This window comes from Chrysochloris asiatica, unplaced genomic scaffold, assembly GCF_000296735.1.
Source record: "Chrysochloris asiatica unplaced genomic scaffold, ChrAsi1.0 scaffold00023, whole genome shotgun sequence".
NCBI classification, from domain to species: domain Eukaryota; kingdom Metazoa; phylum Chordata; class Mammalia; order Afrosoricida; family Chrysochloridae; genus Chrysochloris; species Chrysochloris asiatica.
Window position 1 is genome coordinate 18,949,537 of NW_006408541.1, and position 27,912 is coordinate 18,977,448.

General features: G+C 43.8%; 2 protein-coding genes and 1 pseudogene across 2 annotated transcripts in view; 2 read left to right on the forward strand and 1 right to left on the reverse strand.

Annotated features, from left to right (window-relative positions):
* STK4 (serine/threonine kinase 4) overlaps positions 1 to 6,908 on the reverse strand; it is a 107,567-nt gene extending 100,659 nt beyond the window's left edge. Inside the window, exons 1-2 of the mRNA XM_006839259.1 lie at positions 6,805 to 6,908; positions 1,275 to 1,355 (exon numbers count right to left, since the gene is read on the reverse strand). Coding sequence (XP_006839322.1) covers positions 1,275 to 1,355; positions 6,805 to 6,839 — 116 coding nt within the window. The 5' untranslated portion in view covers positions 6,840 to 6,908. The remainder of the gene's footprint in view (positions 1 to 1,274; positions 1,356 to 6,804) is intronic.
* Positions 6,838 to 10,491, forward strand: LOC102816298 (annotated as a pseudogene).
* A 9,379-nt stretch (positions 10,492 to 19,870) lies between these two features.
* The window catches only part of TOMM34 (translocase of outer mitochondrial membrane 34), a 17,371-nt gene continuing 9,329 nt past the window's right edge, over positions 19,871 to 27,912 (forward strand). The window contains exons 1-3 of the mRNA XM_006839260.1: positions 19,871 to 20,016; positions 25,842 to 25,941; positions 27,413 to 27,565. Of these exons, the coding sequence (XP_006839323.1) occupies positions 19,890 to 20,016; positions 25,842 to 25,941; positions 27,413 to 27,565 (380 nt within the window). The 5' untranslated portion in view covers positions 19,871 to 19,889. The remainder of the gene's footprint in view (positions 20,017 to 25,841; positions 25,942 to 27,412; positions 27,566 to 27,912) is intronic.

Consider the following 27,912-nt stretch of genomic DNA (forward strand, 5'->3'; position numbering starts at 1 on the left):
TCCTATCAGCTGGACGCTTCACTCTTCACTCTAATCTTTTGTGGCTATGTCACTGACTCTGGGCCCAGGAGTCCCCAGGTCTTGTCACACTGCTGGCCGACCAGGTCTCCACCCGGGTTCACAGGAGTCTACTGAACATTGTAGGGCTTAGCTTGCAGCTTCATTGCTGTTTTTCCCTCACTTCCCCTTATCGGTAACGAGCATGGTCACCAATCAGAGCGTGTATTACCACTGAGTCTTAGTCTTGGAAGGGGATTTGCTTAGGGGAAGGGAGCAGATTTTTTACTGTATGTATTTTTATACTTTTTAAATTTAGAACCTTATAAGTTATTGTGTATTCAAAACAGAACAACAAATAACAGCCAAAAGAACCTTAAGAAAGGGTGTCCCTAATCTTTTAATGTCCTGATTGTTACAGAATAAAGATAAATGCACAAGAATTAAAAGGAAAGGCTATGTAAAAGTACAATAGGTGGATGATACAACCTTTATTATTATATCATGGAAGTCAATGATGCCCACTGCCTATTACTAAATATCAATATTCTATAAACTCATTCACTCATCTGTGTTTCCAAAGTCCACTGGTCCCCAACATGCATTTTGGATCCCATGATGGTAATGGTAGTTGTGTGCCACCGAGTTGGTTCCAGTTCATAACAACCCTGTATAGGGTTTCTGAGGCTGTATATCTTTACGGAAGCAGAAAGCCTCATCTTTCTCCCACAGAGCAACAGACAGATTTGAACTGCTTGGTTAGTAGCCTATCTCATAACCCACTATGCCATCAGGGCTCCTTTTGAACCCCATAAGAAGCTATAATGATGCTAACAGTCTTTGACCTTACTATATTTCACAAAGCTGCTCTAACTGAAATACAGAATCCCATTTTTTTTCAAACTGAGCATAACTGCATATCAACCAGAAGCTATGAGCAGCAGATATAAGTGTCTAATAAATACAGAAAAATGAATTATAATAAAACTAATATAATCTAATGAAAAGATAAAAATCTTCCAAACCATAGATTCTGTAAGACAGGCAACAACAGACAGCTGGGGTGTTAAAAAGACCAGGCATCATAGTAACAGGGGAGAGGTGATTTCAAGCTATAAATTGAGCTCCCACCTATCCAGGGAAGTGATGATATGCAAAACTCGCTTTCCTTCTTCTTATGTAAGAAACCTACCACGAAAAGGGTTCAGATTCTTCAGGTGTTGGGGCAGGAATAAGGCTGGAACCAACTGACCTCCCTGTATTTTCTACATACTCACCCTTCTCCGAGTTTTTCTAAGACATCAAATACTTCTTCTGGTTGCTTGGTTAAACTATCTTCATCCAACTTTTTCAGCTGCCTGTGAAAGGACAAATACACATATAAATGCATTTTACTTGCTAGCAACTGAAATGTGAAATACATTTTTATTAATATTTTAACAATTAGCATCCTAGGAATTCCCCTATAAAGTCTTTACCAGCAGACAACAACAAAGGCAAGCTAAGGGACGTTTAAGGGCACAGACCGCCAGTCTCTGGAAAGATTACACATGTTCTGCCCCATCCTGATGAGCAAAATCAGAACTAGAAGATGGAGAGCTGCCAAAAGGTACAACTCGTGTAAGAATCTTCTAACAAGAAAAAGTTGTCCTAAAATAGTTCAGACTGCCTTAAAAGGGCCTTAGCTTCCCATTGTAGAAGATTTTGAACAGAAAATGGCTCACCATGCACCTGAAATGCTAAAGAATAGATTCAAGCATTCCCGATCATCTTTCGTGTCCTTTCAAACTGGAGATCCTGTGAATTAAAGTAGCATAGCTCTCTCCTCCAAAAAGATGTTGGCTGTTTTTGTTAAGTGCCGTCAAGTTGATTCCAACTCATAGCGACCCTATGTAGGGTTTCCAAGGAGTCGCGGGGGAGTTTATATAAAGCTAATTATAAATCGAAACACAGACTTGGACTGGAGACCCAGGAAGATACGGGATACCCTTATTCTCCATTAACAAAATGTTGGGAATTTTATCAAAGCATGGAGATTATAAATAAATTCAAAAAGGATGAAAGTGATACCGAGAGATTTGGTACACGTACTACAAAGAAAAGAAGAGGTGGCCAAGGGACCAAGGAGGCAGAGATTGGAGGGGGATGCAACCACAAGTAGAGGAATTCTAGCAGTTACTAGAAGCTGGAGAGGCAAGAAACAGATTCTCTGCTAAAGCCTCCAGGAAGAGTGTGCTCTGCAACACCTTGATTTTGGCACAGTGAAAAAGGTAATGAACTTCTGGCCTCCAGAACTTTGAGAAAATAAATTTCTATTATTTTCAGAAAAAGGGAGAGGGTGTAGATTTATGGGTGGCACAGAAACAAGAAGTGGAACATACACCTTCAGACATGATCAAAAGTGAGAAAGTTAAGTAGGCAACTGGGACTTTCAAAGAGTCACTCAAAGCTTCTCCCATGAGCAGCCATGTACCACTAACTAGTCCCCAAAATCAAAGGTGTGTGGCTGCCCATAACACAGGCTAGAAATCATAAACAGGGGACGTTATAAATCACCAATATATATTATTTTTTAACTTTGGAAACGAAGGCCAAAAAGAACTACATTTAGCTTTCTATCTTTTTTATAATTGGGATTAAGGGAGTTTGCTAAGGAATAAGTCTCTGTGTGTATGTATGTGTGTGTGTGTATCTTCTACACAATGGCTTCCTGAAACTATAAAGAACAACAAAAAAAGTCAGCTCAGGAAATGGTGAAACATGGAAGTAGTCACACTGGAGATTCCTTTGTAAAAAAAAAAAGTTTAAACTAGTTAGACAATACCAATTCTTAAAAGAAAAGACTTGGATTGAAAAAACAGACGACAATATATGTATGTACACACACTACATGCGTACTCTCCTAAAGACAATGACAAACCTGAAGAGAAGACCAAAACACCTGAGCAGATCAACTAGTAAACACTGATCGCCAAAGGCCAACTACAGAATCATAAACGTCAAGAACTATGCACTAGCAAAACTGAAAACTAGTTTGAGTAAAATAGCTGCCTAACTTGAAAATTAGCACAACAAAACGTCCTGAAAATTAAATACCAATGACATCATAAAAACTCCCAGCTTCAGAATATAAAGGGCTGAAGTGAAACTCCTCTTAACCTTCAAAACTGAAATTTCTATGAATTCAGAAGTTAGAATACACATCTCATAAATCAGGGTGTTGGAGTTTGGTTTTCGTTTTGTTTTGCTGTGAAGCCCTGACTTATACTGTAAAAACAATAGACAATACCTCATTTCTCAAGTATAATTAAAGTTTCATAAATAGTTTACATAAAGGAAGATCAAATGTATTCCTTTGAAGAGTTGACTCCTGTGGAATACAAAAAGCAAAACTCATGATTTCAACTACAGAGACCACAGCCCAACAAAGGAAACTGCCACTGCCTTGAGAAAAGCAGCTGCATGCTTCTGATAATCCTCTGACAAACTTTACATGACTGCTCACATAGTCCTTTTTTAAAATCTTAGTGGTTTTTTGTTTGTTTGTGCTTGGCCCTGGGTTATTTAAAATAACCTGAACTTAAGGGACCTTTAGATCTGATAGTGGTGAGTAAATATTTGCTAATTGGACTAATGAATGCAACGATGGCAATCATAACTTCTATCAACAATTTTCAAACAAAGTAATATTTCACCTAAGAGTAAGATGCTTATGGAAACTCTTTGGATAAGTGCCTGTTAATGATAGTTTATACCCTGAGTCTTTATGGAACAAGTATTACTGAGAAAACAGGCCAACTTTGAGGCTGCAGCTTTCTCAGCTGGGACTCCCCAGATCCTATGTTGTTTCACCGCTTGCTCATAAATGAACGGGCCTGGCCAACAAGCCTCCATGGACCTAATACTAATAATGGACTCTCCTCCACAAAGTCAGATAACCATGTAAATGGCCAGCATCCCAGGAATGCACTCTACACCTTCCACCACATCATCATTAACAGCAACTCATATGTGACACCTGTCCATTCCTATGCAAGACACCAACATTAATCCAGCATTATTCACTTAGTCACACACAAATGTCAAACTCATGAACACAGGGACTATTTCCTGCCTTGGAGCTGCTAACCCTGGCTGGTATCGCATACTACCTGGATCCCTGAAAAAATACCTGACTCTTTCCCAACACCGTTTTCTCGCACACTTTTTTCTCCCAATTTAGAACTTGTGTTGTTGTTAGTTGCCATCAGGTCTCCTCCCACTGAGGGCGACCTTCTCTGTAACACAGGCAACCTACCTAGTCCTGCGCCATCTTCTTGATACATTTGAATCTATTGTTGTGGCTCTGGAATCAATCCAATTCATTGAGGGTCCTCATTTTTTGCTGTCGCTCTATGAAACAGGATGACTTTTTCTAAATATTAGTCTTTCCTGATGACAAGACCTTTGACAACATGTTTCTGTAAAGTTTATTTTATTTATGCAGACCTACCCAAGTTCCTTGGAGTCCTGGTGTGACACTGAGGGTTAATGCACTGGACTGCAAAGTCAGTTTGAATCACAAGGTTGGTGTTTCAAGCTTATCACCTGCTCCTAAGAAACCATATACCGTGTTGCTATAAGTCAGAACCAACTCAACGACACTTAACACACCAATAATCCAGGTTCCTTAGAGTCCTAGTGTGGTGCTCTAGGATACAGCACTGGACCGCACAGTCAGTTTGAACCTAAAGGATAGCAATTCCTTGGAAACAGGACCACTGCGAGTCAGAACCGACTTAATGGCACTTTACAACACCAACACCCAGGTCCCTTGAGTCAAAGTCGACTTGGTAGCAACTGATTTCATTTTATTTTTATCCCTCTTTCTACACAGAATTTGATATGGGTTACAACAAAGATGTAAAATAAATTGAAGGAGTTCTTTAAAAAACTTAAACTGTGCCAGCCTACTCGTTATGATGACCAAGAAAGCACTAGTCTTCAAGAACTCAGTCTTGAAAGCTCTTCTCTAGCAACTGCAATTAAAAAAAAAAATCCAAACAGCACAGAATGAGCATATCAGAAAGCAAGAAAAGAGCTTATTCCTTAGCCCAAGATTACACAAAACAAAAGCAGAAACAAAACCCAGATTCCTAATCCTCTTTTCAATTAAACCAAGGCCCTGCTCTCAAGGAGAAACCACATACATGTTACAGAAAGAAACACCATCACTGAGCATTGCTCATTAAGTCTCTATGGCGCTATGGTACTTCCAAAGTACTGGAGTGAGGCAGGAAGAAAATGGACTTTGGACTAGACTTACTGGCTGCGGATCTCTGGCAAGTCACTAACGTTTCTATACCTCAGCTTTATCATCTAGAAAATAAGGATTTAGAGATAAATCCCTTCAAAGGACTGTTGTGAGGATTAAATGAGTTAATAAAACATGAACCATATGAAACTATTTTTATAGGTCAACACGTCAAAAATCAGCAATTTCATATGGTTCAACGAAGAAAGCACTTTGAACACCTATCCACTCCTGTGTTGTGCTGTTATTGTGAAGTGCCATCAAGTCAGTTCCGACTCATGGCGACCCTATATAGGGTTTCCAAGGAGTGACTAGGGAGTTTGAACCGCCAACCTTGAAATTCAGGGCATTAACCCACAGTACCACACCAGGACTCAGATGTGTGATCAGCATTATTATTATAGTCTCAACAACGGCACTAGAGTGAATTCTGAAACCTCCCTTCCAACAACCCCAGTCCCTTCCCTTCATCTCCTAACTGCCCCTGCACTCCCACACACGGAACACTTCCTCCTTTAGTGATCTTTCGGCTGCAGGAAGTCAGAGAGCTGTGTGAAATAGAAGAGACGTACACTGCCCCTCAGAGAACTGTGACTCTCAGTTTCCACTGCCGACTTTTCTTAGTGCCACAGAGTGACAAAACAACCCGGTGACCACAGAACAAAACAATGATACAAGTGCAACCAAACCCCTGAGTTGAAACTCTCTGAGATCAGTCACCTCCCTGATCTTGACCCTAAAGACAACTAGAGCAGAGGACAGAAAAGGGGACAGCCTAGCTGAGCCCAGTGACCCAGACTGAGAGCAAAGAAGGAAACAAATAGGGCCCTGTCTCAACTCTTCTAGGTCTGTTTGCCCATCTTGACAATAGCCCCATATTTCCTGACCTACCTCCCCAAACTGGGTTTTGAAGGGATACGGAGGATGAGAGGAAAGCACTCTGGACATCAAGAATGAACGCTGCCGGGACACCACCAAAAGCATCCTCCTAAATGCCATCCTGCAGGAACTCTTCCCAGCTAGACCCTCACACCTGTCTTCCCACGCCTTCAGCCTTAGGGGCAAAGCTTTCCCCCTCAATAGATTCAACCCAGTGGAGCTGTTCAGGTGGGATTTCCTGGGATTCCTAACACCGTCCATCCAGTACTCCTTTGTAAAGAAGACTAACAACTTCTTAGACAGAACCCTCATGAGTTCTTACCCTGCTTCAGCACCCACCAGTCCCCACCCAGCAAGTCGTCTTGAATAGCCTTCCCCCAGGAGACCCTCGTCCTCAGCAAGTGTTCCTCTTAACTTATCTTCACATTTATCCTCCTCAATGGATGCTCCGCTCAGCCGAACCCCACTTTCCAGAGAACCCCCACTCCGTAAGTGCCCCCAGCAGACAGGTCCCCCGCCCCGCCCCGCAGGTCCCTGCTCTCCGGGGGCTCCCACACAGATCTCTCTCCGCAGCCAGCTCCCGCCTTTCTCCTGCCCCCCGCGGGTGCCATTCCTCTAAAAGAGGGACCCCTTACCGGCGCGGCGGGTTCCTCAGCTGTACCGTCTCCATGGCGCTGCCGGCAGCGGCCCGGACCGCTCACTGCTCCATCCTCCCCCGGGACCTCCCCAAGCCCGCCCCACAGACCCTCCCACACTTCCGCTTTCCGCCCCTACCGGAAGCGGAGTGCGCGCGCGAGCGGAGCGCAGCGGTCAGAGGGCGGGGGAAAAGAGGACCTGGATCACGTGGTACGGGTTTTAAGTCACGTGGCCCGGCAGGGCGCGAACACTCAACAGCCCTGCTGAGGCCCCTTCTTAGAGCTGCAGCCACGGTTGAGACTGTCGTTGACGTTGTCATTGTCTAGTAGCTGCGCCGTTCGCCCTAGGCACTCGGCCCCTGATTGGGAATCTAGTCCTGTTCTGATTCTGGTCTTTTGCTTGCTTTGTAGATTTTATTTAATCATCACATCACGCCTGTGATTATCCTTGTTTTTACCTACTTTTATAAATATTCTGGGGGAGCCCTGGGTAGTTAATACAAATAGTTAAAGCACTAGGCTGCTAACTAAAATGTTCAATGGTGGTTGGAATTCACCAGCGGTGCCTCTCGGAAGAAAGGCCTGGCAATCTGCTTCCAAAATCAGCCATTGAAAACCCTATGACGTTTTCAGCCATAAGCCACAATTAATTGATAGCAATTGGTTATAACTATGAGGGGATCTTCAAAAAAAAGTATTCTGATACAATTTGATGAACGTGACCTACACCTATGGAAGCAGTAGCTCAAAAGAGGGGAACAAATCCTTACAGCAAGAATCATTCCCACCCCCTCCACACACAGAGTAGACAGGGATGAGCAACTTGGACATTGGCTGCCCAAAATGGGGGGGAGGGGGCGCTACAAAGGCAAGAAGTGACTGGCTTACAAGCTTTCAACAGGGAACGTAGATCCAGAAGGCCTGGAATGAGGTAGAATCTCCACTGAGTAGTATCCAATCTGTCTAGGCGGGGCTGATGAAATGAAATGCAGACAGGTCTCTTGTGATACAATAGTGAATAATTGTTATCAGGACTGATTGTGAGGGTTGGAAATGTAAAGGTAGACATTTTATAGCAAGGAGGGGAGTGATTAACTTTCCAATCTAGGAGCAGAGGTCCCTAGGACCATCAAGGGAGAAGAGTGGAGAGCGGGACCCTACCCAGAGAAGCACTGATGCCTGAGATGGAGGCAGAGAGGATGACATGGAGCAATGGAGCAGCTGGGGACTTTAGATTCAGAGAGGAAGAGGGACTGTGTGCTGAAGACCTGGGAGGTGTGAGGGGCAGAATTGCAGGGTATACCCTTTGGTTGGTTGATGATGCATGAAGGGGATTGTAACCATGGCAATGAGACAATATATGACAGAATGAATGTAAAACTAATGTTCTCCCCTGTAAACTACCACATAATTCACAATAAAACACTTAAGACAAAAAAAATTTGGAGAAAATGGAATAAAAATGGAAAATTTCCATGAACTTTTTAAAGCTTGCTCGTATTTGACAAACAGTGCTTATGGTATTCTCTGCGTTGTACTAAAATTAAGTAATGTAATCCTCCTAACGATGCTGTAAATACTACTGTTAGTGCCATGGAGTTGGTTCTGACTCATAGCAACCCTGTACAGGGTTTCCGAGAAGCAGCTAGTGAGTTTGAACTGCTGACCTTGCATTCAAACCGACCTTGCAATGAATGTAGTGTTTACCCTTAAGCACCACACCTCCATTGTACAAGACTGAGAAATAAAGTATCTTGCTTCAAAGTCAGCTAAAACTTGAAGTCTGGAGTTACGAGCCCAGGTCTGTCTGATTCCAGAACCTGCCCACCAAACTAAATAACCAGTGATATGTATCTGGGCAAGAGAGACAGACCTTCCCCTCTCCTCAGAGTTCCAGTTCCAGATATTACAATTCAGAAATAGTTGTTACCACCATCAGTATTAGGAAAATGATAAGAGTCTTTTCAATTTGCCAATGGTAAAAGTTAGAGAAGAAAACATCCCCAGAAAAACTCTCACAGGTTTCCTGTTTTTTCCAAAGGTATACCATCTACAAAACTTAGCACTTGAACAATACCCTCCAGGGCCACACAGGTTTGGCACTCCAGGTGCAGAAAAGCACCAGGGGATAGTGGAGCCATTCTTCTGATGCTCAGTGAGAAAATCTTTCCTGAGACTATATGCACATAAGGAGCTCTGGTAGCGTAGTGGTTACGAATTGGACTGCAAACCACAAGGTCAGCAGTTCAAAACTACCAGCTGCTCCATGGGAGAAAGATGAGGCTTTCTGCTCCCGTAAAGATTTACAGCCTCGGAAACCCTGTTCAGGGTCGCTATGGGTCGGAACCTACTAGATGGCACTTAACAACAACAACATATGCATATAATGTGCCAGGCACTGTCCTGAACCTTGACTTAATCCTCGAAACAAGCTTATGAAATAAGAACTATTATCCACAGTTTACAAATTAATTAACTGGGAAGTATTTGAACTGAAATATTTTTAAATATTATTGAATAGTATCTATTTATATTGCCCTATTAAAATGACTACATCTGTTACAGCTGTAGTTTTCCCAATAGAGCTGATTACATTGGTCTTGATGAGATGGTTAACTATGAGGGAAAAATCTTAATAAAGTGTAAAAGTCACATTCTGTCAAAAAAAATGCCAACAACCCAAATGTCCATCAATGGATGAATGGATAAACAAAATGGATATACAATGGAATATTATTTAGCAATGAGAAAGAATGAAATACTGATACATGCTACAACATGGATGAACTTTGAAACATGAAGCATACAAGAAGTCAGTCACAAAGGACCAAATATTGATGGACTTTTGCAAGATGGCAGATGCACAACATGGATTATAACCTGTTATAACTGGATTTTTGTTGTTGTTGTTGTTGTTGTTGTCAGGTGCCATCGAGTCGGAACCGACTCATAGTGCACCATGGATTATAACCTGTTAATTTCCCCAATAAACCCCATAACTCATCACCCTCATCGCTACGTCATCTGAGGAGGGCAGCTCGGAGCTGAGATTGGAAAGACTACTCCAGACGGTGTTTGGGGCCATGAGTCTTCTAGTAGGACTTGAAGAACTGACCAATATCCGCACCATAGAAAGACTAAAGGAGGAATTGAGGGCCAGTTAGCACCTCACTGACAGCTTCCTGGGGGACTCTGAGCTCATTGGGGACCTCACCGAGTGTGTAGACTGTGTGGTTCCTCTGGAGGGGTCCCTCCCACAGGAAGCTCTGTCCAGCTTCGCTGAGGCCACCAGCATGGGCTTTGTCAGCCTGGTGGTGTCGGGCCATGTGATGGTGGCCACTGAGGGCTGGTGGCGACTAAGGATGCCCGAGGCCGTGCTGCTCCCCTGGCTGCTGGAATCTTTGCCACCGCACACCGCTAGAGACTACCCGATGTACCTTCCGCACAGGAGCCCTACGGTCCTGCCCAGGCTCCTGACCCTGACGCTGCTGCCAGGCCTGGAGCTATGTCTGCTCTGTGGGCTGCGACCACCACTCAGTCAGCTCCTGGAGCCGTTGGTGGCAGTCTCTACTGGAGTCGCTTTGGGCCTGTGTGCCACGGAGCCCCCAGCCTTTCCCCCTGCCTTTCCCCCTGCCTTCCCCCTGCATGCAGACATCCTCAGGCTGCTGCTTCTCCACCTGGAACTGAGACGGTGACTGCTGACCGTGGAGCCCTCTGGGGACAGATAACTTTCCACAGAGCAATGGTGACACCTCCTCCGCTCCTTCTACACCCTGTCACCTCCACACACTTCCCACCAGAGCCAGGGTCACAGGAGAAGGCAGAGAACAAGGCCCAACAGGCGCACGTGCCCAGAGCCTGCTGGGGTGGCGGCTAGTGGCTCTGCAGGTGGGGCCTTGCCGTCTGCTATTACTGCTGTCCCCTCAGAGCCCCACCCATGGGCTGCGGAGCCTGGCCACTCATACCCTGCATGCCCTCAGCCCGCTGCTCTGACCCCAGGTGTGGGTGACTGAACTGGACACAGGCCATTAGTGTCTCTCTGTTTATTCACTAACAATAATACACAGCCCCTGGGCAGGGAGGGGTGCACACTCCCTGGTCCCTTTCCCCTCTCCCCCCTGTGCCTGGAGGGAAAGGGAGGGAGGGAGCTTCCCCTTACCTGCCAGAATGTGAACAGCAGCAGACGAACAAAAATAAAAATACAAAAGGCCAGAGGGAGGTCCCAGGCATCCCCCCCACCCTGGGGTCTTCCCTGTCACCAGTGGAGGTCCCCTTGCTGCCCTACCCACCAAAAAAAAAAAAAAAAAAAAAAAGAAAAAGATACAGATGAAAATTCTGGAAGCCTGAACTTCAGAGAAAAGATTAGTGAAGTGGACTGAGTGCTTGCTGGGAGGAAAGAGGGAGATTGACTTGTGAACAGCATACCAGATGTGGCACATCCATCTCGTGATCACCTTTGGCAACAGAAGGAGGCCTAGAAGAGCAGATTCACACACAGGAGTCCTTCTTTTCCCCCATGCTCCTTTGGTGACTAGAGGTATAGCCAGCTCCCACCCTCATCCAACCCCAGCACAGACCCAACTAGCTGTCCAGAATTTCAGAGCCATGCCAGTATGAGGTGAGGGCTGACTTTACCAATTTGGTGCCTGGTCAGGTGGGATGGGATCAGCTCTACAACTACCGAACCCACAGACTCACCAGACCAGCATTTAACCAGTCACCCTGCCCCCAGCTGCCCTATGGGTCTAACAGAACCTGAACCCAGTTCCATCAAGGGCCTCTGTGAACTAATTCCAGATTGAATGCCCTGAACATAGATAATACTGAGGCCAATAGAAACTCCGCTGTCACATCCCTCCCATACCCACCTTGTAAGATCTATGGCTTGCAGGAGCCCCAAAGGGTTTCCAGCTCCAGATCTAACAGCTGCACTGTTTTATTATTGTTTATAAGTTTTGATTTTTCCTTTTGTTGTTTCATTGTTTTTGTTTGTTTATTCTTTCTCCTCCTTCTTCACTTTCTATTCCATTGAATTTTATCCTTTATCTCTGCTTTTGTTTTTCCTTTTGTTCTTCTGTTTCCCATTTCCCCTCTTAATTTCCCCCTTTTGATCTTTGTTTACTACTATTTACTCTTTCTTGTCATCTTTCCTCTATCTGGCTTTTCTAAGTGTTGTTAAAATTTCTTCCTTTTATTTCTTCTCTTATTTTTCACTTCTATAGCTCCATTTTCCTGTCCCTCTTTTGCCTCTAAAGCTATTTTCTTTTTTTCTGGTTGCTTCTTATTTTTCTTTCTTTTTTCATTATTGGTCTTTTGTTTATTTTTTCTGTTTTCTTTTCTTGGGAGGAGGGGTTCTCCCCCTCCCCCATACAACATTGCCCATAAAGCCCAGCCACAACCAAACCCTCTGCAGCTCCACCCACTGGCCAAGAACTAATACCAGCTCCTATGCCACCGGATAGAAACCAACACCAGTCAAACCCACCTTAAACTGAGGTGCATGGACAGCGAATGAGAATAGTGTAAATGCTTCCATTCTCTAACTACACCCACAGGAGACAGTGGTGAAAGCCTAAGGACACATCAATACACAAGCATTAATTAAATACAAATACAACAACCCCACAATGCCTCAGAGACAACAGACAACTTTAGCTCACATGAAAAAACAAAAGAGAATGACTCAAACAAATGACCAAGATGCAGAGCCAGAAATTGTTTCTGAGGAAGAAACTAACTGAAAAATAATTCAAAACAGTGATATTTAGGTGCCTTATAAAGATTGACAGAAAGATCAAAGAAAGCAAGGAGAACACACACAAAAAAAATAGAATTCAGGAAAACACTACAAGAACAAACAGACAAATGCAAATTTTAAAACCCTACAAACCTTGAAATTAGAAATACAGAAAATTGATACTAAGATTTCAGAAATGAATAATACATTGAAAGGGCAAAGGAGTAGATTTGAAGCAATGGAAGCCCAAATTCGTGAGCTTGAAGATAAATCTCTCTATATTAGTATGCTAGAAGAACAATCAGAAGAAAACAACAAAAACAAAGAAAGACTAAGAGTTATGAACAACTTACAAGTGATTGAAATTCTATGCAGGAAGAAACAAAAGTACAAGAAAACTGTTGAAGAGTTGTGGGGAGAAAATTTCCCTAACATCATGAAACACAAGAAGATAAGCATACAAGAAGCTGGACGAACCTCAAATAGTCTCCCAAAAGAAAATCACCAAGACATAATCAAACTTTCGGAAACCAAACACAAGACACAGCACAGGAAAAAACGAAAAGTGACCTACAGAGGAGAACCAATAAGACTAAGCTCTGATTTCTCAGCAGAAACCATGCAGGCAAGAAAGCAATAGGATGACTGTCACACCCACTCCGAAGGAATCTGCGTGACAAAGGTCACCGGATTGAAGGCATTGGCTTCAAAGGGAGCAAGCCCCTCGGAGTTGTTCCAGCTAGATTTATAGTCAGCCTTTACATTTCTTGCTTTAATATATATATGTGTGTTTTTCTTGTGCTTCCATAGCAGACCCCTAAATGATGTTGTTTTAATAATCATACCCAACCCCTGTTTTAATAAAGTCGTGCTCTGGAGAAGTTGGCAGAAGAATAGAGGTTACAATTAGCTGTGTAGAATTCACATTTAGGTGATGTTTGACAGAGCATTTTGGCCACAATGCATTCACCTGTTTGAAATAAATTGTTAACTTAACATTCACACACAATACTGAAGATAATAGTTAGAACACTAGGAGTTAGAAAAACAGGATATAAGAAAAGATCACATAGGAACATATGATTAACTTGAAACATTATGATGGTATATATTGAAATCAGATAATAAAAAGAATGTTGTGATCACACTTACGTCCTTTCCTTTCCCTCACAATAAAGCAATTATTGTAGCTAGTGAAGCATAAGTAGTCTTAACAGAATATGGTAGAAGAATCATTAAATGTAGATGTTTGACTATAGAACTAAAAGTTTCTGATGTATTTCAAAGAAACTGTGATTACGCACATCCCCTGACTATTGTCGTAAAGACAATAATTACTGATTTTCTGAAACTAGCATTGATTAAACATTTATGTAAGTAATAAAACGATATAAAAACTGTGGTCTTAGAGCAATAAAGAGAGACATCTTTGGATGGAAAGAGAGTCTCCGTGAATTCATTCGCCGAATTATTTCCCACCAACAAAGACACCCGTGGGGTCTCACCCCCTCCGTTGTAGTGGTCGGTAGCAGATGACATATACAAAATCTGAAAGAAAAAAAATTGCCAACCAATTACCATAAACCCAGCAAAACTGTCCCTCAAACATGACAGGGAAATTAGGACATTTTCTGAAAAACAGAAATTAAAAGAATTTGTAATGAGACCAGACCAACCTTATAAAAAATGCAAAAGGGTGTTCATTGGGCTAAGAACCAACAACAGCAGATTATATAACAACCTGGGATTAACCATCACAACACCACCACCCAGAACTCAATCCAGATATTGTTGTTGTTGTTAAGTCCCATATAGTTGGTTTCAACTCACAGTGACCCTGTATAGCGTTTCCAAGGAGCAGCCAGCTGGTGATATTGAACTGCCAACCTTGTGGTTCAAACTGACCTTGTGGTCTAGTGCTTTATCCCACAGCACCACACCAGGACTCCAAGATACAGAAGTATTTAAAGTAAAACACAGCACATCAGTACCACTACCACCAAAGAAAAACAAACCTAGAAGACTGAGAATAGGGAACCAGAAATATTAGTTAAAGCAAAAAGAGAATAGAGAGATACAGAATTTCCAAATGGATAAGAAGTACATTTCAAGATAAAACAGACTATTTTAAATAGAGAAAAATTAATAAGTTACATAGTAACTTGAATGAAAATTAATACACCTGCACATCAAAAAAAATTTTTATAAAAAGGAAAACCAAAACAATTTAGTAAGCATTAAACTACCAGCTGTTCTGGGGGAGAAAGATGAGGCTTTCTGCTCCTGTAAAGATTTACAGCCTCGGAAACCCTGTACAGGGTCTCTATGGGTCAGAACAGACTCGACGGCACTTAACAACACCACCACTACAGAACTGAAGAAAATTAAAAGTAAACCCACAAACAAAATGAACACAGCACAGAAAATTGTGTGGAAGAAACTAGCAACATCACAAAAAAATACACAGCAAAATGACAGCAATCAATTCATACCTATCAATGATTATACTGACTGTAAATGAATTAAATGCACCAGACAAGAGGCAGAGAGCAGAATGGGTAAGAAAACAGGATCCTTCATATGCTGTTTGCAAAAGATGCATCAAAAAAGACAGATACGGCCTAAATGCCCACCCACAGAAGAATGGTTAAACAAACTTTGGCACATACACACAGTGGAATACTATATGCAACTCTGAAGAATAATGATGGATCCGGGAAATACCTCACAACATGAATGAACTTGGAGGACATTTTGCTGATTGAAATTAGTCAATGAGACCAACGTTGCAAAAAGCCAAGAAAATATTTTCTTAATAAAAGAAACCATCTATGATGTTTATGGGTGGGGGGAGCATTATTGCATGAATTAGAAGGCAGACACATGTTAACATGGGTGACAGGTCAGGTAATATACAAGAGGTAGGTTGTTGTTATGTGCCCTGGAGTAGGTTCCAACTCATAGTGACCCTGTACAGGGTTTCCACGGCTGTAGATCTTTATGGGAGCAGAAAGCCTCATCTTTCTCCCGCGGAAGAGCTGGTAGTTTCGAACTGCTGACCCTGAGGTTCACAGCCCGATTCGTAACCATTACACTACCAGAGCTCCTTAAAACAAAGGTAGTGGGAGACACAAGAAGGAATGCAATAGTTAAACAGAGATAAATAATGTTAACTGTTGGTACATGGAAGGGTTTGCAATCATTGTAATAAAGCACGGTATATGATTTGCTGAATGTAGAATTCATGATCTGCTCTGTAAACCTTCATTCAATTCACAATAAAAAGTTTTTTTTTTTTTTAAAAAAGACCAAATATTATCATTTCATTTATATGAAATCTTCAGAAGTCGTAGTGCATTTCAACGGTCTGGTTTTGTAAATTGTATAATGTCACTTCCACTGTTGAGGGGGCCACAAAGGCCCACCCATTTTCAATGAGAGGAGACATAAATTCCAACTCTTGCTGAGGAAATTGTAAGGTTCTGGAAGTGCACGTGGGGCGGGAAATATTATTGTGGCCATTTTTGGAAACTACAATTTGACACAGATCTGGCATGTCCTTTAGGGTATACTCAGCTGAAACAGACAACATCTAAATAATGGCTCAAGGCACCATGATGTTGTTGTTGTTAAGTGCCGTCGAGTCAGTTCCGACTCATAGCGACCCTGTACAGCGTTTCCGAGGCTGTAAATCTTTATGGGAGCAGAAAGCCTCATCTTTCTCCCGTAGAGCAGCTAGTAGTTTCAAACTGCTGACCTTGCGGTTCACAGCCCGATTCGTAACCACTATGCTACCAGAGCTCCTTAGACACCATGATAGTTGTTGTTTATTAATAACAGCTCCTGAAGTCAATAGTTCCAGGTTGATTTCTGGATCAACAATGTTAACGTCTTCTTGCCCTGCCCAGGCAACTCAGCAGGTTGGCTTTTCATATTTGTGCTTATTGTCGCACAGTTGCAAAATGCTCACCACACACCTCCCAGTATGATGTCCTGAACCAAACACTACCCAAAGTTGTTGTTGTTGTTAAGTGCCCTTGAGTCGAGAGAGCAAAAAAAAAAAAAAAATGGTTATTCTACTCTATACCTCCCTTTCTTCAGAGGGAATAAAACTTTCTCATAAACACCCAACAGACATTCTCTTTTATCATTGGCCAAATCAGGATCACATGCCCACACTGGACCAATCACTGACAAAAGAAAGAGATTCGTGAGATTGGTTTAGAGCAATCGTGATTCATCAGGGCTTGAGCAAAATTCTTCTTCTGGAAGCAAAGATGGTGGCATGCTGACACTGCGTGCCTCATCTTGGTTTCCATACTGAGGTTTCATTCTTTCTTCTTGGGTGGGACTTGAGTTGGCCTGAGGGGATTCAGATGAAACAGCCACCCGACCCTCAGAAAGCTTATAATGTGGTGAGATTGGGAATTTACACAAGTAATTCTAACTATAAATTCCTGAAGACAGAGATGAGGTCTTCTGTCAACAAACCTTTACAAATGTGCTTGCTGGGTACTAAATTAGATATTTGAAAGACAACAATGAAGACCTAAAAACCTCCCATCTATGAGAAAATCTCCAAACTGACAATCTCGGAGTAATGAGTGCCAAATGAGGGATAAACCCAGAAAGTAATTGGAGCAGAGGAGGTACAGAGCATTTGCGTGAGGCTTTTCTGCGATGATGTCAGAATGACAGATTATATGCTGAGTCAAGATTGTCATTGATTTCAACTCATGTGACAGAGTAGGTCTGCTCCATACTGTTTTTCTAGTCTCGGATCTTTATAGAAAGAACCCTTGTGGCACCCAGGTTAAAGTGATTGATTGCTAGCAGAAAGGTCACACCAGCCTCCGAGGTAGAAAAATGTGGTAGTCCGTTTCCAAAAATGTGGTTGTCTGCTTTCGTAAAGATTTATAGTCTTGGACACTCTGTGTGGCAGTTCTGTTCTGTCCTATTGGGTCACATGAGCCTATGAGTTGGACTTGACTATGAATAGGAACCTATACAGGATCGCTATGAGTCAGAACCGACTCCATGGCACACCACCACCACTACAAAGGACCTGTGGCTTTTGGGATCTTTACAGGAGCAGATCGCATAGTCTTTTTCCCTTGGAGTCACTAGAAGCATTTGAAAACAATTTCCCCCTGGAGGAAGATAGTATACACAGGTAGCAACAAGTCTTGTAAAAAAGAATGGAAGTATTAAGCAGGACACCTTGAAATTAGATGTGGCTAGAGATTAGCTGAACCCACCTTCTGTGGCCTTTTATGCCTGGCTAAAAATTATATTGTAAGATCCTCATCCAACCCCTCTACAACAAAAATATATGAGTGCCAGGCTGCCAGCCACTGAAGAGAAAGATAAAAGGCTTTTTTTCCCCAATCCTTGCAAAGATTTAAAAGCCTCAGGCCCAGGAGAGCTATAGCCCAGGGTGAAGTATGAGAAGCCCCAATGTTCAAACAAGAGGATAATTATGGAAGCATATTCCAACTTTGCACCTCAAGATAGAGACTAGATCCAATCAAGGATTTGTCTTGAAGGTGGAAAGAACGAGCGTCACTGTTGCTTTGAAACTGCGAATTATATAACTGACCAAACAAACAAGAAAGATGAAGACAGCAGGAGACACAGGGAGGAGTGTTAGTGTTAAGTGAATAGAGCTAAATGCTGTTAATTGTTGGTATATGGAGGGGACTGCAAACATGTAATGAAGCAAAGTATAGGATTTGTTCAATGTAAAACCAATGATCTGCTCTGTAAAACTTCACTCAATTCACAATAAAAACAGTTACAAGTAAAGAAGATGAAGGATTCACTGTACCAAAAAGAGATGGTTGATGTTAAACCATTTCAAACAACAACAAAAAAGTCTTCATCAATCTATCAGTATATTCTTTTATCATTATCAGTCTATGACACCTAACAACTGTACTAGGTGCCTTGGGGCCTTTGCAGCAGTTTTTACCTGAGATCTTTCTAGATTTCAACTCACTTTTCATCCTCTTGTTGCTAAGTGCTGTTGAGTCAGTTTATTATACACAAGAGAATGAAACACTGTCTGGTCCCGCCTTATCCTCACCAATTGTGGTTATATTTGAGTCCATTGTTGCTTTTCAATCCATCTCCTTAGGGGTCTTCCTCTTTTCCACTAACCTTCCACTTATCCAAGCATGATGTCTTTTCTAGGAACTGGTCCCTCTGAAAACAGGGCCAAAGTACATGAGAAGTCTCACCATCCTTTCTCACTTCTAAGGAGCATTCGTGGCTGTACTTCTCCCAAGAGAATTTTGTTTCTTTTTCTGGCAGTCCATTATATTTTCAATATTCTTCACCAACACCATAATTCAAATCAGTAGATGCTTCTAAGATTTTCCTTATTCACTGCCCAACATCCACATGTGTATAAGGCTATTGAGAAACCATTATTTGTCCCCTTGTCTAAAAACAGCCATCATGCGGTTATTACCCTGTTTCGTTTTCTCTATAACAGTAATCCAGGAGTCCTGGTGGTGCCGTGGTTAAGCCCTCAACTGCTGAAAGGTTCGAACTCACCAGCTGCTCCACGAGAGAAAGATGCTGCAGTCCTTCAAGATTCAACCTTAAGAACCTTATTGAGCCGTTCTATCTACTCTGTCCTATGTTGTTGATGATAAGTGCCGTCGAATCGGTTCCCATCCGCAACGACCCTGGATAGGGTCCAAGGGACGGCTGGTGAGCTTGAACCGCCGACCTTGCAATTCAAACCGACTTTTCAGTCTAGCGCATTAATCCACAGCGCCACACCAGAACTCCACTCTGTCCTATACTATAGCGCTAATTATATTATGAGATTATCAGCTTCACTGGTTGCTTAGTTAATTGTCAGATTGTAGGAATCTTGGTGTGGCAGGACCAGCTCTGGACCGTAAGGTCAGTTTGAACCGCAAGGTCGGCGCTTCAAACCCACCAGCCACTCCTCAGATACCCTCCCTATACAGGGTTGCTATGGATCAAAGCCAACTTGATATCACTTAACAACAACACTAGAATGTAGGCTCCATTCAGGGAGAAATCCTGCTTCCTCCGTTGCTTCGTTTATAATGACAGGCACCTCAAAGGAGCACCAAGCCCCAGGGATCTACCGCGCTTCGCGACCCTAAAGTTTCGAACGGATCACGTGCAGAGGGCGGGGCGCTGCGCGTTGCCTGTCCGCGCAGGCTCCGCCCCACCCCGCCCACTCCCAGCTAGTTAAATTGGCGGATCCAAGTCCGCTGCTGGTGTTTCCACCCGGAAGCGGATCCATCACCTCGGGTGAAATAAACTCGCCGCACCCTCCATTCCCTGCTTGCCGGCCCTTACCGGGATGGCCCCCAAATCCCCAGACTCTGTAGAGGGGCTTCGCGCCGCCGGCAACCAGAGCTTCCGCAACGGCCAGTATACCGAAGCCGCCGCGCTCTACAGCCGCGCGCTGCGGGTACTGCAGGCGCGAGGTACGACCCCAGCGGATCTCGGCCCGTCCCCCATTTCTCCCCCAGGCTTGCCTCCTTCTCTGCCGCCAGACCACCAGACCTCGCTGTATCCCTTTTCTCTTAGGGTTTCCTTTTTTGTGTGTCTTGACTGTGCCGGCAGGCCCTCCCACCATCCTTGACTGTAGCATCCTACGAGAAACTTCCTTGGCGCTCGCTTTCCGCCTCCTTTTTTTTTTAAACTACCCTGTTGTCCTCCATCCTAAGTGATCTGGACCTCGCCTTCTGATCCTTGAGATTAGTATGGCTCATACTAATTCCTTTCTTTACTCCAAGTATTCTTTCTTTAATTACATTAATATTTGTTGAATAGAATACCTTGCTATATATTGGGTGTATAACAACATCCTTTACATTCGTAACACACTTTACAAATAAGGAGTCCAGAGAGTTAAATTACCTGCCTGGGGTTCCACACTGGCCACATGTGAGAGTCAGGGATTGAATATGGATCTCTCCGATGTCCCAGTCCAACATCTTAATCACTGTGCTAGATTTCTCCCCAAATTCCAGGCTGTCTGGTTGAACTTTGGCAGTTTCAAGCCACTTCTTTCCCTCTCCCTCCCTCTCTCCTTTTGTCTTTCTTTTTAGAACACTCCTCCAGGCCCACTCCTCATGCCATCCTCAGTGTACGGTCACTGAAGAATCTGAGGGAGGTCTTGATGTTTCTGCATTTTTCTTTTCTCTCACCCCAGCTGTAGAGGCTGACTTCCATTAGGGAAGCTTGTACTTTTACATGGGTTTGTTTAGGGTCCCTACAAAAGCTGGCTGGCTATTTAGGTTTGCAGGGGGTGAGAGTTTGATTCTGCTCCTGTTACTGCTTTTCCTGGTAATTTGTGGGCAAGTCCCTGATTCCTCTGGTTTTGCTAATTTTGAAAGGAGAGCAGAGAGCATTGTAACACAAAGAACCCTAATATATGAACCTATTGCCATTTCACAGACTTTGCTGGGAGAGGTTGAGTAACCTATGTGTGCTTACAGGCTGGATTTTAGGTTGTGATGCCCTTTCCACCACCCCCGTGCTGCTTCTTAGCAACGCTTCTCTGTTGGCTTAAGGTGGACTACTGGTTTTGAGTACTTGTATTTATCTCAGTAATTTGGCGTCTCACTCAAATGAACAAGAAAAGGCACACACAAAAAAACAGTTACCAAGTAAGATTCCCACTTGTGGTCACTCCATGTGTCCAGGGCCTGGGAAAATAAGAAAAAATAAGCTATTGATGTATTTGTTATGTTTGTTGTTGGGAATGAATGAAGGGTATCATGTATCAACACGGTAGCATGATCCTTCCTGAAAAAGGCAAGTAGCAGAAAGACAGGCAACTTGATGCCACTTAGGAAATATTCTTAAAGCTATAAAGTGGCACTGTGTCTTACCGGTGAATACACATGTGATAAAGGTGTACTGACTGCATTAGAATGGCACATACCAAATTCAGGATATTGTGCTTATTTCTGGAGCCCAGGAGAGACCGGGACAAGCACAGGATAATGGGCCTTCAGCCCGGATCAAAATGATAAAGAGTTGGAAGCAAATACGAGTGAGCTTCACAAAGTTTGTGGGAAAGTGGAATGTTTCCACATATAATGTGTGCTAACTCTAGTGGCAGGAACTGAATTTCAAAGGAACCTGGAAAGACAGATGGAGAGAAAGGCAGGCCTGCCTCCCTGAGAGAGGAGACAGGGAGCATTTGGTAGCTATATGGTAATGTCCTTGTGGGACTGTGAAGTGTGGTGGCTCACAGGCAGCCACACTTTGAGTTCTGCTGTGTAGTTGGTATAAGAGATGCATTTTAGGCTCATCCAGTTATGTCCACAATAGAACTAAAAGCCAGTTGAAAAAAAATGCCTGGCTTATGGTTTCAGTTTCCAGTACATGTAAGACTGAAATGAAACCTATTCAGCTACACACAGAGAGTGATGTCATTATGGCCAGTTTTTCTGTTCTCTTATTTTCCAAACTTTCCAAAAGTGAACCTGTGTTACCTTCTGTGATCTCAAAAGAAATTTCTTTATTGTAAACAGCACATTAACATTTGCCATTGTAACCATTTGAAGGTGTTCAATTCAGTGGCCTTAAGCACATTCACACTGTTGTGTGGCCAGCACCTTTGTCTAGTTCCAGACTGTTATCTCACTCTAAAGGGAAACTCCCTATCCCATAATCAGTTACTCTCCATCCTCCCCTCCCCAGGCAACCACTAATCTTTCTTTCTCTACTAATGTGTCTGTTCTAGACATTTAGTGTAAATTTGTTGTTGCTGTGTACCTTCAAGTAGGTTCCGACTTGGGGACCTTATGCACAGAATGAAAGTAACACTGCACCAGCCTCCCAGTCATCATTACTCATGAGCCCACTCCTGCTGCCATTGTGCCAACACTGTTTCATATAAATAGACTTACACAGTATGTGGTCTTTTGTTGGCTTCTTTTACTTAGCATAATGTTTTCAGCATTCGTCCAAGTTGCAGTGCGTACCAGTACCTCATTGCAGAATCATCTTTCATGCTATGGATAGACTTACATTTTGCTTATCCATTCATTGCTTGACTATTTGGTGTATATATTTTGGCTATTGTGAATAGTGCCGCAGTGAACATTTCATGCACAAGTTTTTGTGTGAACACCCGTTTTCAGTCCCTTTGGCATCTCCCTGGGAGTGGAATTGCTGGGTCGTAGGTTAACTGTTTGAGGAACTGTCATAGTTTTCCATACCAGCTGTATACACATCGTACATTCTCACCAGCAGTGTGTCCATATGAGTGTTCCAGTTTCTCCATATCCTCACCAACACTTAATTAGTTTTCTTTTTTTGGTTGTGGAGTTCTGGTGTGGCACTGTAGAGTAAACACTGGACCACAAGGTCGGTTTGAACTACAAAGTTGGCAGTTCCAAGTCACCAGCTGCTTCTCGGACCCCTATACAGGGTGGCTCTGATTGGGTGTGAAGTAACTGAAAGAGTAACCTTAAAAAATGTATTTTTCAAAAAAAATTGTAACCGTGTCTTAGTTATATAGTGCTGCTGTGACAAATACATGTGGGTTGCTTTAACATGGAGAAATTTATTTTCTGAGTTTATGAGACTAGAGGTCCGAATTCAAGACAGTCATTCTAGGAAGGCTTCCTCTCTGTGTTGGGTGTAGTGGGCGGTCTGTGGTGATCTTCATGTGGTTCATTCTCTGAGCCTGTTGTCGTGAAGTGCCCTCAAGTTGGTTCTGTTTCATAGCCACCCTCCATTGCTTCGTCTATAATGACTGGCACCTCAAAGGACCACCAAGCCCCAGGGATCTACCACGCTTCGCGACCCTAAAGTTTTGAACGGATCGCGTGCAGAGGGCGGGGCGTTGCACGTATAGGGTTCCCGAGGAGCAACTGATGGGTTTGAACTGCCCACCTTGTGGTTCACAGTCTAGTACTAATTCTACAATGCCACACTAGGAGTCCTCTCTTGTGCCTAATCTTCTCTTCTTATCGCTCAAAGGTAATTGGTTTAAACATACTCTACGCTGTGGCTCTGCGGGTTAATGCCCTGGACTTCAAAATCGGTTTGAACTGCAAAGTTGGCGGTTCAAGCTCACCAGCCACTCCTCAGAAACCCTATACAGGATTGCTGTGGGTCAGAACCAGTTCAGTGGCACTTAACAGCAACAACAGACACTGCCCCCTGGCTTCATTAGAATATTAAAGAAAGCCCTTTTCCCAAATGGGATGACATCCACAGGTATAAAGATGTAGGATTTATAACACATATTTTGGGGGGACCCAGTTCAATCCATGGACATTTGGTGTGCTGCTCTGTGGATCAGCACTGGACTGCAAGCCACAGGTTGGCAGTTCATACCCACCAGCTGCTCCTTGGAAACCCTGTACAAAGTTGCTACGAGTCGAAGCTGACTCGCTGGCACTTCACAACCACACAATTCAATCCATAACAGGCCACAATAAACCCTGCACTTTTGAAGCTCCTGAGGGTCATAGCCGCCATCTGGTGTGTTGAGTGCTGCCCGACCCCTAATGACACCACCTGCTACAGGAGAGCTGCCCCCTAGAGTTTCTTGGGTGTGATCTTTACAGAAAGGAGGACTGGTAGGGTAGTGGATTACATGCTGGGCTGCTCACCGGAAGGTCAGCAGTTGGACTCTACCAGTTGCTCCATGGGCGAAAGGTGAGGCTTTCAGCTCCCGTAAAGATTGACAGCCTTGGAAACCTTATACAAGATCTTTGAGTGGCCCACAACCCTCACCACCACCATCTCTACAGAAGGTGGGCTGCAATGATTTATTGAATACAGTTCTTCTAGCTGCAGTCTTTGTAACTCCCACTAAAGGACAGTTTTCCTAATGGGTCTGGGTAACAGATTCAGTTGTGTTATTAATTGATAACAGGGTTCATTGTGATGGTAAAATTGAGGGGATTGGTCAGTTTTGCCATTAGCAGTAGAAAGGTGGAATCTCACTAGAAAGAAGAGCCTGGAGTGTCCTTTGGACCGTAAGATCCCTGCCTGGTAAACCTCCTTGGTCCAGAGACAGAAAACGGTGACACCAGAATTAAGAGCGAGAGCACAAGACAAAGTGGCGGGCTGCCAGGCCCACAGAGCAAGTGAAATCACGTGCCTTTCCTAAAGGGATCCCACTTGTGGAGTGGGGTGCCTCCAAGCATTTAAACTAGGGAGCTAGAGCTGAGCAATGTGGCCCGAGATACAGAGCCAGGGGAGTGCCCTTAGGGTGTTTACAAGCAGTCCTGAGAGCTCTGTAACATGGCCTCAACAGGACAGAGGCCAGGCCAAGGGGCTGAGAGACAAAGAAAGGTGTGCCTGTGGACAGGGGTGAGAAGAGGCGCTTCATACCTAACAACTGTATTCTTAACACTTCTGATCCTGAAATGTAACCCGTTCACTTCTTTAATAATCTCTGTAATCCTGAGTATGGTATAGGAGTTCTCTGTGACCACTGCAGCAATTTACTGAATCCAGCTTCTCAGCACAGCGAGCTGTGGGAGGGGTGGTTGGTGTCAGAATCTGTAAGGAAGGTTGGAGAGTGGAGGCATGTCTGACCTCAGCCTCATGGAATTGGTACTGGTCTCCTATTGATTAGCTTGATTTTCCTTCCCCCTTGTGAAGTCACGCCACCTGTTTTGCAGAGCAAATTGTCAGCTCCTTCTCCCAAGGTGCCACCAAGTGGTTTGAACTGCTAACTTTTCCATTAACAGCCGAGCACTGAATCATTTGTACCACCAGAGCTCTGCTCTCTAATAATTCTCTGTCTTACTTGGTGGCCTAACTGCTCCCCTTGAGTAAGCTCATAATCCTGTAAGACCTTGATACCGCTTCTCTGGCAAAAGTCCTTGATTGGAAAAATACTTTCTATGTTTCCTATCTTCACAACACTAAATGATCAGCCCATTTAGTACAGCATTTATTGTATCATTTTCCTTTATTATTTTGCTTATTAAGTGTACAGGCTTTTTGTAATAGAATTAAGCCCCCCACACATGCAAGTAGTTCCAGCATGAATATCTTCAAGACAGCCAGCTATTCCATATTTATCTTTTACCTCATGGGTGAGTAAATGAGAACATGCGTGGTTCCCTTGCGAATGGCGGAAAGCTCCATGTCCTCACTCTCCTGTAAAAATGACAGACATGCCAGCCCATCAGACCAACAGACCTGACAGTTCACACTTGTCTCTGCTGCTTTTCACCAGCTTGGGGTGTGATGTGCAGACCAATGTCCCAGGCATTAATTTCCCAACTTGATTATCTTCTCGCTCTTTCAGGCCCCAAAAAGGGAGGTTCTGCAAACCCTGAAGAAGAAAGTGTCCTCTACTCCAACCGAGCCGCGTGCCACTTGAAGAATGGGAACTGCTCAGACTGCATCAAAGATTGCACTTCGTAAGTGGCCAAGACTAACTTTCAAGATGCTTGAGGGTCTTGGAAGAGGGGACTGGGTTTTATCTGGCTTGTTTGTTTTCTGGACTGGTCCTACTGGTTACATCAGTGACAGGTTTTAGGATGTGGCATTTCCCAAGTCATTGAGAATGGGAGGGTCCTTGTGACCTCTGACCTGTGTTCTTGGAGAGTCTCACCCCTACGACTGAAAAAGGAGACGGATGGGCAGTTCAGGGTAGGCCTGAAGATCTCTGGCATTGAGGTCCTAGGATGAGGTGGAGTTCCAGACCACCTCTGCACCTGGCTTGCCCAGTTGTTGTGTCTGTGTGTAAGAGAGACAAGATAGGAAGAGATAGGGGTTAGTGTTGTTAAATACTGTCTGACTCGGCCCAACTCTTAGCTACCCTGTATAGAGTTTCCAAAGAGCAGTTGGTGGGTGGGTTTGAACAGCCAACTTTGCAATTAGCAGCCTAGTGCTTATTCTGCAGCTCCCCACCAGGAATATCTCCCAAGAAAGGAAAAAGTGCTTTCTATCAATGCCCACCTTCAGGGAAGCCCTGGGCGGTGCACAGGGTTTAACACACTTTGCTGCTAACCAAAAGATTAAAGATTTCAGCCCACCCAGAGTTGCCTCAGAAGAAAAGCCTGGCTGTCTCCTATCAAAAAGTCAGCCATTGAAAACCCTGTGGAGCACAGCTCTACTCTGACACATGTGGGGTCACCATGAGTTGTAATTGACTCATTGGCAACTGGTTACTACTGGTCCAAGGGCATTAAGCACAATTTATGTTTCCTTCCTTCCTTCCCCAAGCTATTTTATTATTGCTTTCTGCCATCACTGCTAAGCTTGTGCACGTACCGTAAATGTGTTTTCAGAGTGGACATCCTGTAACACAGGTGCTTATACTGCTGATAGACAGGTGAGGAGGGAGAGAGGTGAGCATGCTCAGTGAGCCTGGGCTAGCTTGGTCTGCCCCAGACCCTGTGCTGGGTTTGCTTCCTGGAGTGCTCACAACCCCTCTCTGGGCCAGGTTTGCCATCCTGCCCATATGAGAGCTGGGAGGCTGAAGGGGTCAGTCATGTGATTTGCCTGGGGTCATACTGTTGATAGCAAAGGTGGAATCCAAACACCACTTCCTATGACTCCAAAGCCTGTTAGTCCCACCAGGCCACAACTTTGCGGAAACATAGTAACATGGCGAAAACCAGGAGGCATTTGCTCTCGGTTTGGCGGGGATTGAGACTAGGCAAATAGATGCATACACATACCATTTTCATGTATTAGTGGTTCTGTGGCCCCTTCCGCCTTCCTGCTTCAGTGTAAGTTACAAAGTCCCTGTTCTCAGGGCTGACATTTCTAGTGGTGGCACCTCAGGCAGCAGTAACCTCCAGTGTACTGCATGCTGCAGTTGGCCCCGACTAGAGCAGTGGTGGTTCAGCAGCCAGGCCACATCCCTGCCTCCCTCTACTCTAGAGCACTGGACTTGGTTCCCTTTGGCATTAAGCCCCTGCTACGACGAGCAGCTGCCTACGAGGCGCTGGAGAAGTATCCGCTGGCCTGTGTCGACTACATGACTGTGCTGCAGATTGATAAGAATATGACGTCAGTCCTGGAGGGCATCAACAGGTGAGCCCAGTTCACTGCAGGTGTCTCCGTGGAGACTCCCTCACCTCCTGGACTGGCTCTGGGTGAGCAGTTTGGATGCCTTCTGGGTTGGTCCATTGTACTAGGCTTAGAAAACCCCTGATGAATATATGGGGTGAAGAAAAATCTGCTTTTGGACTTTAGTAGGTACTTGAGGGGTCAGAATTGCTAAGTGTTGTATATGTATCTCTCTCTTTCTCTATGTATCTGTTTATATTATGTATCTATATATATGTGTACACATACACAGGAGAGGACTTCAAAAAGTTAATGGGAAACTTCCAAGATCTTTTTTCCTTGTTTTCCCCCAATTATCTTTTTTTTTTTTC